The sequence below is a fragment of the Limulus polyphemus genome, unplaced genomic scaffold (genome assembly GCF_000517525.1).
Source record: "Limulus polyphemus unplaced genomic scaffold, Limulus_polyphemus-2.1.2 Scaffold3079, whole genome shotgun sequence".
NCBI classification, from domain to species: Eukaryota; Metazoa; Arthropoda; class Merostomata; order Xiphosura; family Limulidae; genus Limulus; species Limulus polyphemus.
The window spans coordinates 22832-33712 of record NW_013668689.1 but is presented as its reverse complement, the minus strand read 5'-3'; the positions used below and the strand labels follow the sequence as shown (position 1 = coordinate 33712).

Sequence of the window (10881 nt, the reverse complement as noted above, 5' to 3'; positions counted from 1 at the left end):
CTCCATAAAGAAGGTGTTTGGGTGTCTCACGAACTCTCTGATGATCATCGTTTCCAACGTGTGAACGTTGTTTTGTCTCTTCTGGCATGTAATGCGCGTGAACCATTTTTGTCACCAGTGATGAAAAATGGATTCTCTATGCGAATATTAAATGCCAAAAACAATGGCTCAGTCCTAGACAAAAACCACTTCCTACCCCAAAACCTTGACTCCATCCACAGAAAGTGATGCTTTGCATTTGGTGGGACATCAAAGGAGTAATTCATTTCAAACTCCTCAATCCACAGTGAACTGTCAATGCAGAGATCTATAGTCAGCAACTGGAACATTTAAATCAAACTCTTCATCAGAAACGCCCTTCACTTATCAATCAGAAAGGTGTTCTTCTTCTCCACGACAATGCACGTCCACATGTGGCACAACACAAGATTATGGAGTTGGGTTGGTAAGTTCTCCCCCACCCACTATATTCTCGAGATATGGCACCATCAGATTACCATCTTTTTCGTTTGCTGCAACACCGTCTTAATGGGAAAATGTATACAAATGTTAAAGAGGATATCGACATGTTTTTTGCTTCAAAGGCAAGTGATTTATTTAATCAGGGCATTAACAACCTGATTGTAAGATGGAAAAGCATCATCAAGAAGAATGGAGAGTATTTCATTTAATAAATGTTTTGTTTTGATATATAAGTTGTTAGGGTTTTTTTTGTCTAGAAAAAAGGGACATTAATTTCTTGACAATTTAATATGTCTGTTTTTTCATTAATTTGGTTTATATATTAGGATATACTCATATTAATAAGTTATTTTTACCAGTTGCTTAACTTTTACTTTAATGCTTACCTTGCCTCATTAAAGAAATCACAATGAAGCTGGAGGAACTGAAACGAATCCTTGAAGAGAAGATTAATTTTGCCAAAGAATTGTTTGCTGAGCTGCAGCAGTATGAACGTCTGCGAGAAAATATTAACCATTGGTTGAATCTGACAGAGTCTAGTCTTGCCAGTGATGTCCGAACAGATGTAGCAGAAGATGGTTTAGAGGAACAGATTACCACCCATACCAAACTGGAAGAAGAGTCTCGTGTTCTTGTAGATGACTTGCATAACCTACAGAAGGCTGCTGAAAGTATAATAGGCAAAGTTAAAGAAGCAGAAAAACTTTTTATTGAAGGTGAACTTCAAAGATTGGAAGAACATCGCAAAAGGTAAGCATTTGCCCTCTTCCTATTCCACTTTCACACTCTCTTCTACTTCAGCCTTCTACTCTCTCTCATCCAGCCATGTCATTGCTCTGGCTTCATGCATGACATTTTTTTGGTCCCTATCATGGTATTTTGGATTATATTCATTTGTAGCCTTCCTTCTTTCCAATTATGTTTGCCTGTTCTCCCTCATGGTGTATCAGCAGAAATGGCATATTTTTTTGCCATTGTTCATTGCATTGTTTTTTTCCTTGTCATCTTTCTATTCCCCATTTATCCGAGTTATTCACATAGCTCTTTAAACAGGATTTATCTTTCTTGACTATTGCTGGTTACTGGGTGGCTCTCTCTACTACTTTCCAGTTTTCCATTTCCCTTGGGTTTTTTCCTCCCCAGTCCTTACAATGTTTTTCCTTTGTTTCACCTCCTTCACCACCCCATCCTTCTAGCCTGCCCATTTGGGACCTTAATGTTTTTCTCCATCCCCTTAACATTCCTCTCTTTGAACCTTTACTTCCTATTCCTAATGACATCTCCTCCATTAAATCTATTTCCTCCTCTTTTTTGTCTGTGGTAGATGACATTGTGTACATCATCGGTTCTTCCACATTCTATTTCATCACTCCTATATCCTTTCATATCGGGATCTCACTTTTCATCTTCAAATATTTGTGATGCTTAAGGGTGAGGGTACATTCATTCCTACATCTCTTCGTTTCTTTTCTGGATGAAGAAAGCACCCTGGTACAGAAGAGATGAGGTCTCTCACAGGTGTGCCCTATGTTGTTCCAAGGTATAGGATGTCACACTCCATGGGATCCCTTTGGGCATTTCTTGAAAGTGGCTCATCTAGGTTTAATTTGGCATTGGTTCTTCTGCTACTTCAGTGTGGAATTCTAGCTAGATGTGAGCTGAAGTTATATATTGTATCAGAATTTAACATTTTCCAACAATGAAAATGTTTTTTAATAGATACTCCCCTCATTTCACACTTCCCACCCATCCTCTCTACTTCTGGTGCATCCTACTCTCTTGCTTAATCATCATAGTGATGATTGAACAATCTGTATAGAGGGAGCCAGCTGAACTAGGAGGCAGTGTCACACTCCTATTGGTGGATGGTTGTCATATGCTCATTTGCATGCTACAATGCAGCAATATCATTTGAATGAAGATGAGATTAAGTAGTAGTCTTAAGACTAGTGTTAAGCAATAAAGTTTACACATAGAGGGAAGCACTAAATTGGGAAAACTATATGTGAGTGAGTAGAGGTGAGTATCTATCAGAAATACATTTGTAGTGTTGGAAAATGTTAACTTTCCATTCAGTGGGAAATTTTATGAACAGATTCATGGGGTCAGCATGGGATCTAGCTTAATGCCCATAATAGCTAATGCTTTCATGTGTTTTCATGAAGATATTTGGGTGAGAGATTGTCCTACTGAGTCCAGATTACTTATTTACAATAATTATGTTCATGACATATATGTCAGTCAAGTTTGTGGAATTTATGAAAAGTAAACATGTTAACATTAAACTAACCAGTGAATGCTAACAGTGTTCTGTTCTACCCTTTCTTGACATTGTGATGTTGATTCTTATCAGAAACCCACCTAAACTGGACAGTACACTTGCTTTAATAAATTTGTTCCACTTCATTTCAAACACAACCATGTGAAATGTCTGATGTCCCATGTATCACCACTTACCTACAGCAAGAGTTACACAGACTAAAATCTGTTTTAAAACTTAACTCCTTCCCAAACAACTTTATACATCAATAAAACCTGTCAACAAATATAGGTTCCACCAAAAGAAGTGTAGGGATTTTATATAGTTAGATTTTTCAAAGTATTGAATAAAAATTGTCTTTTTTTTTTCTGAATGAAGATTAAGGGTTCATATTGTAGTGATGAACAGGTGGATAATCCAGGTATGTTCTCCTATTGTGGAACTTTATTTCAAAATTAATTGCCCCATCATCACTGCTCAAAGAGCATACCATCAAGAACTGTTAAAGTTGCTCCTTCTAAACATGTCATCAATAGGAATTGGGGATTCAATAGGATGGAGCCACCTGCCATACATCATGAGCAACAAGAGCAATGTTGCATGAACTGTTCCCAAACAGGGTAATTTCTTGTAATGGAGACATAAACAGGCCTCTAAGATCCCTGGATATGTCAGCAGCAGACTTCTTTTTGTGGGATTATATAAAGGAAAGAATATATATCAACAAGCCACAGACACTACAGGATTTGAAAGATAACATCATAACAAAAATTTATGACACTATGAGTGAAACTTTAACCTCTGCAATGGAAAATGTCATCCTTAGAGCACATCAGTGTGTAGTAGTTCATAGTGGATATTATTTTTCATACTTAAAGGTATAATAATAATTTTTTTCATCTACAGCATCATAAATAATAAACACAAATTATATCAACAGATTTTGTTGTCGATGATTCCAGTTTAAATGCTCACACTTCTTTTGTTGGACCCTGTATACCTAGTTAGGTCACTGAATTATGATGTCTCAAAGCTATGACTAATGATCTCTTTACCATATACAGGCTCACACTCAGGAACCATTAAGAAATTAAACATCATAATGTAGAGAGTCTGCAAGCATTTTAGACACTTATTATTATTTCAGTTTAAACATGAATCCAGTTCTCTCAATGGTTATGAATTCTGCTGCCCCAGGTGTGAGGGTACATAATTGGCTCAACTATTAGAACACTAATCCTTGGTTCAAGGATACTCAACCTATGTTCAATGTGCATCAAGTGAACGTATCGTGATGTTTCATCCACCAGAGTTCAGTAAAGCTATGGATGAAGAAGATGCTTCTGATTCAACAAGCTACTAAACTTTTACTCACAATTTAGGTATTTGAAGTTTCAGAGAAGAATGACAGTATCATTTAAATTTGCAAGCTTAAGATCAGACTGTGTAAAAGAAACTACTTTAAAATAACAAAAGTAAAAAAGTGGATTAGAAAGAGGTACATTATGAATTTTAATTTGCTATTTCTTCATATATGATGCTAGAAATAAGTGTATTTGTTTAAATATAATTGTTTAGTGATGTTTCTTATTTTCCTACCTTTAGGTTAGAAGAACTCATCAAAGAGCGTCTAGAAGCACTGCAAGATGCTCTTCAAGTTCATCATGAACAAGTGACTCATGTTGAAGAAACAACAGAAATGTTGGAAGAGCTCCAAACGAAACTGTGTACTCTCAATCAACCAATGGGTGTCTCTGTAGAGGATTCACGTGTCTTGCTTGAAACCTGTGAGGTGGGTGTCTTACAACCATAAAAAAAACAGAGGTGTGATCTCAAAATAATAATAAAACAATTCTTGTACTACTAGCCATAATGAAACTGCAATGGGAGAACTTTGGCTGAAATAAAAAGTTGTATTTTTGATACGGTACTTACAAATCATCATGCATCACTTCTCCACCAATAGGAGCATGACATGCTCACATGACACATGTGACTCCCTCTATACTCCTCTACAGAACTATTACTTCTTGTTTGGCAGCACGTGTGTTCGGATGTGCTTAATGTTTGTATAAAGATTCATACTTGGCTTAAGTTTCCTCACTAAGTGGTTTTCTTTAATTAATTTAGTTTTCATTCAGACAGTTTCTTCACTTTAAATTTTTTTCAATCACATTATTCTTTCTCACTGCTCAAATTTGGTGGACTCTTCTTCACAATTAATTCTTAAGTTCATGTTACCAGTTAGAGGTTCACACTAGTGACTAGCGTTATTTCTCAGGCCTCAGGTGCAGGTAACCTGATGGTATATTTATCTGCATTTATCCACTGTGAGATCGAACGTTACATGGGCCAGCCTTTGTCTCGAACCTTGACACAGGCAGAGACTGTTCAGACTGACGAAGACTTGAGTCATCTATTTCTGCCTCCTGATTTTGCCATACATTTCCATCCAAAGTCATTAACTTTCCCATGAGAATGAAGATTGTACTGATTAAAATTGACATTTATCTGTTCAGAAAACAACATTATACAATGCATCATTTGATAGATAAAAACCTTGACTTTCTATTGGTTATAAGTAATATATAACTAACTATAAGAGAGAACTATTAACAAATCCTGAAAGAGAGGATGTGACAGGGAGGTGAAGCAGGAGTGGTCTGATTTTCTATTTAATAGCTCTGTAATTAATATAAATTTCTGGTTTGTCTGAGCAATGATGATTTTATAGTGAGTAATTTACATTTAATTTCGTACATTTTATAGGGGTGGTGGATAAAATAGAGAGGAGAAGATACCTAGAGAAAATGTGTCATGTGTGTGTGTCACACTAGGGAAAACTCAGTTTTTTTTAAATATTGCCTTATAGAATTAAGAACTTAAACTTATATGCTATTAAAATATGGGTTATTAGTTAATATTTTACACTGTACTAATTGGCATAACATAAACAAAAAATAGTTTAATAAAATTTTAAATGTAAGACACTAAAACTTTGTGTCATGTGCAGTAAAGGATACCTGTGGAGATAGTTTTAACTTGTACAACTATGTTGACTCACACTTTATATTCCATGGCTTTGCAATGCTTGCTGTTGAGATGGGATGTTCCACAAGATCGCTTGTAGGTGAATAACTTCGCAATATTTTGCTTCATAAACATGCACGTCCTGGACCGTACTACCTGCATGAGTAAAGCAAAAGGCGATAGCTGCCCATCTCTGCCATGCCTGCAGTGAATAGCTCGGAATGGTCTGCTTTTCAAAATAGGGTTTCATGGTCATCCATTGCACTGTCTCAGGTGATAACGTTCCTCCGGACTTTCCACCGCCTTTTCACCCTCCTTTCTTCTAGTGGAGTATGGGAGTCCTTACCACTTTCCAGTTCCAAGCCACAGGGGTGGTAGACTGTGAAGGCACCCACCTGAATGGGTTCCACACAAAGATAGCTATGACCATTCAGTGCATAGTATAGCAGTGGTGTTCTAGGGGTTTAGATGTTGGACTGTCCTACCCTTTGAGATATACAATTACGAAGGAGTGATACATCAAAATGCAGTTCACCCTTATGATTGGGAGCCCTCACCCTACCCCTGCACAAATGTTGGTACCTCGTGGCTGGGTCTTCAATTTAGAGTAGAAACAATCAATATAAGTTTTCACACATGTTTTGGGTTGTCTATCTTCCTCCATCTATGTTGTGGGTCTCAGACGTAGTATGTGGGATTGTTATGGTTCTCTGCTTTGGCTCTTCCTCGTTCTATCTTAATGTGGGGATGTTATTGACTTTTGGATGGTCCTGATAAGTTTCACAGTTGGGGAAGTTGATTGCATGGGTAGACATCCTTGCGATACCTGATGTAAAGTCCTCGAATCAATAGCTCAGTGCTAATAATTGTGTCATACCTGGGAGATTCTCAATCCCCCAGTTCCATGGGTTTGAGGTGAAGATGGTATGATCCTCATTCTACCTCCTGCTTGGATGTCGGTTCCCAGTGGCATGGGTTTTGGCTGTAGTTGACTTATTGAGTATAGTCTGTCATGCTCTAGCCACTCTACATCTGAGGGCATATCCAATTTTCTACCCACTTTTCTATTTGTGGGATTGAGTTATCTTTATTTTATATCATTAGGATCCTGATCCTGATACAGTTCTCTCCCACTTGTATGTGCTCCTCTCCACATTTCACAGAGGGGCAAAGAGTATACATGGTTCAGAAGTAGTGCAGTTCTCCTCATCTAATCTTCGGATCTGACTCTCTCATTTCCAGGGATATCCTACGGACACTTTCAGGGGGTACTTCTATCATTTCCTTGCACTTGTCCCTCCCACTATTCAATGCAGGATTCTAGCTAATTTTCTGAAGTGAGGTAAGTACCGTATTGTAAGTTATAATTTTTCTATACTGAAAATGTATTTCCGATAAGTACTTACTTCCTCTAACACCCCCCCTCTCACTTTGAAGTGATAGTTCGGTAGAGCATATCATGCTCTTATTGGTGGAGAGGTGATGCATGATGATTTGCATGAGAGACACATTGGAATCTTTCAATTCCAATAGAAGGCTTGTGGCATGCGTAAAGAAAAAGTTTGTATATAGAGGGCAGCACTGAACGAGAATAGTTAATTTATGAGTGGAGGTAAGTACCTATCAGAAAAACATTTTCATTATAGCAAAATTATAATTTTTGTTATTATCTGGAGAGTAAATGTCTTTTTTTTTTACAACTTGATTGCTAAAATGTCAAAATCCCTTCAAATTCTTAAAAACAACAAAATGCATTAGTGATGTTATATGAAATATTTCTTGATATTGTGTAAATGAATAATGATACTTTTGTTTCATTTTATGTGAAGGGCCCTTGACTTCATGTTACTAGGGTCTAAAGCTTTAATGATCTGAACTATAATTTTCTGATGTTTGAAACTTTTTAGGAGGTTTTGAAGAAACTTCAAGAAGTTGAAGAAAAAATAGATCAGCTAAAACCTCATACTCAACTCACTGAAGAATTACAGAAATTGTTAAGCCAGTATCAAGATGCAGTCAGGGCTGCAGAAAACCAGCATGCGAGAATCAAGCAGTCTGTTGCACAAAGGGAACAGTATCATTCAAGCGTAAGAGAGATAACAGACATCATTAGCCAATGTACCAAGACTATTACGGTAGTAGAAGAAACCCAGGCTGATTCTACAGATAAGCTAAGAAAGTATCAGAATCTCCTGGACCAGATCGTAGAATGTGAAGCCAAGCTCACAGCCACTCAAGATAAAGGGGAAAAGATTGGAAGTGAAGGCTCTGTTTCTGATCGCAATTCCATTATGGATGAGCTTCAGAAATTGAAAGCTCAGCTAAATAACTTGCGAAAGACAGTTCAGAAGATGAAATCTGACCATGAGAATATGATGGCTGAACAAAAGAAGCTTGTGGATGATCTAGAAGACATACTCGAGCAGCTGAGAAAGGATGATGTAGCAGTGAAAACACGTCCTCTTCTAGCTCTTCATCTACCTGCTGTGGAGGAGGAAATAACAAGACATGGGGTATGACATAGACACCTTCTAAAATCTTATCTTATCATATTAAAATATGTTTGTTGTTCTGGTATTAGCCTGTAAAATCACCTAAATAGTAACAAATTAACAGTTATTTATATTTTTTTTTATTCTTAATGTGTATGTTATAATGGTCAGTAGCCTATATAGTTATCTAAATAGTAACTAATTTCCTGTTAGTTATCTCTCTTTTTTTTCAGTTCTTAATGTGTATGTTGTTCTGGCTAGTAGCCGATATAGTTATCTAAATTGTAACTAATTACCAGTAAGTTATCCTTTTTTTTCAATTTATAATGTGTATGATGTTCTGGCTAGTAGCCTATACAATTATCTAAATTGTAACTAATTACCAATTATTTATCAAGGAAGGTTGTAGTCACTTGTTTTTCTTGGTTTTTGTATTCTTTATCAAGTGTTCAGTGTATCCATTGTCAAGGAAGGTTGTAGTGACTTGTTTTTCTCGGTGTTTGTATTTTTTGTCAAGTGTTCAGTGTATCCATTGTCAAGGAAGGTTGTAGTGACTTGTTTTTCTTGGTTTTTGTATTCTTTATCAAGTGTTTAGTGTATCAATTGTCAAGGAAGGTTGTAGTGACTTTTTTTCTTGGTATTTCTATTCTTTATCAAGTGTTCAGTGTATATGTTGTCAAGAAAGGTTGTAGTGACTTTTTTTCTTGGTATTTGTATTCTTTGTCAAGTGTTCAATGTATCCATTGTCAAGGAAGGTTGTAGTGACTTGTTTTTCTTGGTGTTTGTATTCTTTGTCAAGTGTTCAATGTATCCATTGTCAAGGAAGGTTGTAGTGATGTTTCTTTCTTCTTGTATAAATGATAATAATGAATAAATTGACATGTTTAAATGAAAGCTTTTTATTTTTTATTTTGTGTGAAGTTTTGAGCAGATGCCTTTCATCAGACAATAAAGACTGTATTACAATGGAATTAGGCTTAGATAATAATCGATGTTTCCAACTGTTGACATGCTACAAATATTCCTTAAACATGTTGAAAATGATGGAACTCACAAAGAATACACCCAACTGACAAACTTCATGAAAATTTACTTCACAAGCTTTTTTATAACTACAACTAACAACATGAAGATAGATACTACCAAAAACAACTAGAAGGCCTAGCTATGGTCTCACCCCATATCACCAATTCTCAGTTACATCTATTTATCATAAGCTTCTGATCTAAACAAGTTATTTCCATAGATCAGAAATTAAAATTAACCCCGTAATGATTTTAATTTACCAGTCTTACTTATAACAATTAGGTTGTATCAGTCAGGTACCTTTGCCTGTTAGCAATATTTTTAGTTGTTAACATGATAATATATCATGACATTCATTCAGTTTAAGGTACTTAGGTTAGTCCTAAATCCACATACTAAATTAACAATGCAAAATAATCTTTATGATAAAAACATAAAATAAATATGCATATGAAAGTAATTAATGAAATTAACATTAAAGAAGTAATAGAATTTATGATTAAAAATTAACTGCTTTAAGGTCCTGGATGTGGGTCAGGTGTAATAACAACTTCATAAAATACTCATGTATTCCAAAATTCACAAACAGGCATAAACCAACGATACAACTCACAGTAGAACCAGAATAAAGTAACAATCTCCCATTCCTAGACATGATGGTTACTAAGATACAAATCACCTCAGCATGGTCAATATATACATCGTAGACCCCTTGTTTTTAAACAGAATTAACCAGTTTTATAACATCTAACATGCTAAGAATGTGGATGTAAGATACATCTCTACTTGATACAGAAGAAAATGAAGAAGACAAACATCAAGAATATTATAGGCAAACACTCACATTTAAAGACAAACATCAAGAATATTATAGGCAAACACTCACATTTAAAGACAAACATCAAGAATATTATAGGCAAACACTCGCATTTAAAGACAAACATCAAGAATATTATAGGCAAACACTTACATTTATAGAAAAACATCACAAATGTTATAGGCGAACATCAAGAATATTATAGGCAAACACTCACATTTCCCTCTTTATTGAAGAGTAAACAGTAAAAAGTCAGAACACAATATAACTATAGTTACTTCACACCAAACCACCTATAAATCAAACAGAGAGTAAACAGCATTTACCTTATCTCTTGTGAAAGTTGACTTCATTACATCAGAGAAATAACAAAAGTCACCTTTCATGAGCATAATATATCTATATATATAATATTAAAGGTAATACTGCTCTGTCTGTAGTAGCTACTAATATACATATATATATATATATATATAATATACATCTAATACTGATCTGTCTGTAGTAGCTTCTAATATACATATATATATAATATACATGTAATTCTGATCTGTCTATAGTAACTCCTAATATACATATATATTGTTACGACAGCAGAAGTCACGTGACACTGCTTGTGCGTTTGGCGCAGGTAGCGTGCATGATGTTTCTCAAATGATCAGGGAAAGCCGAGATGCCCTCTTCATTAGTATGTAAGCCTGGCAGAGAAAGCCAGCAGGGTTAATGAAGAGAGAGCAGTAGTTACTTTGAGTTCCGTGTAATTTAGGATTCTGTTAGTTTCGAGCTAGTGAGCC

At 35.7% G+C, this 10881-nt stretch overlaps 1 protein-coding gene across 1 annotated transcript in view; it reads left to right on the top strand.

Annotated features, from left to right (window-relative positions):
• Window positions 1-10881, top strand: part of LOC106468616 (nesprin-1-like) — a gene marked incomplete at both ends in the record, with an annotated part of 121329 nt that overhangs the window by 107667 nt on the left and 2781 nt on the right. Inside the window, 3 exons of the mRNA XM_013929045.1 lie at window positions 864-1212; window positions 4328-4514; window positions 7660-8265. Coding sequence (XP_013784499.1) covers window positions 864-1212; window positions 4328-4514; window positions 7660-8265 — 1142 coding nt within the window. The remainder of the gene's footprint in view (window positions 1-863; window positions 1213-4327; window positions 4515-7659; window positions 8266-10881) is intronic.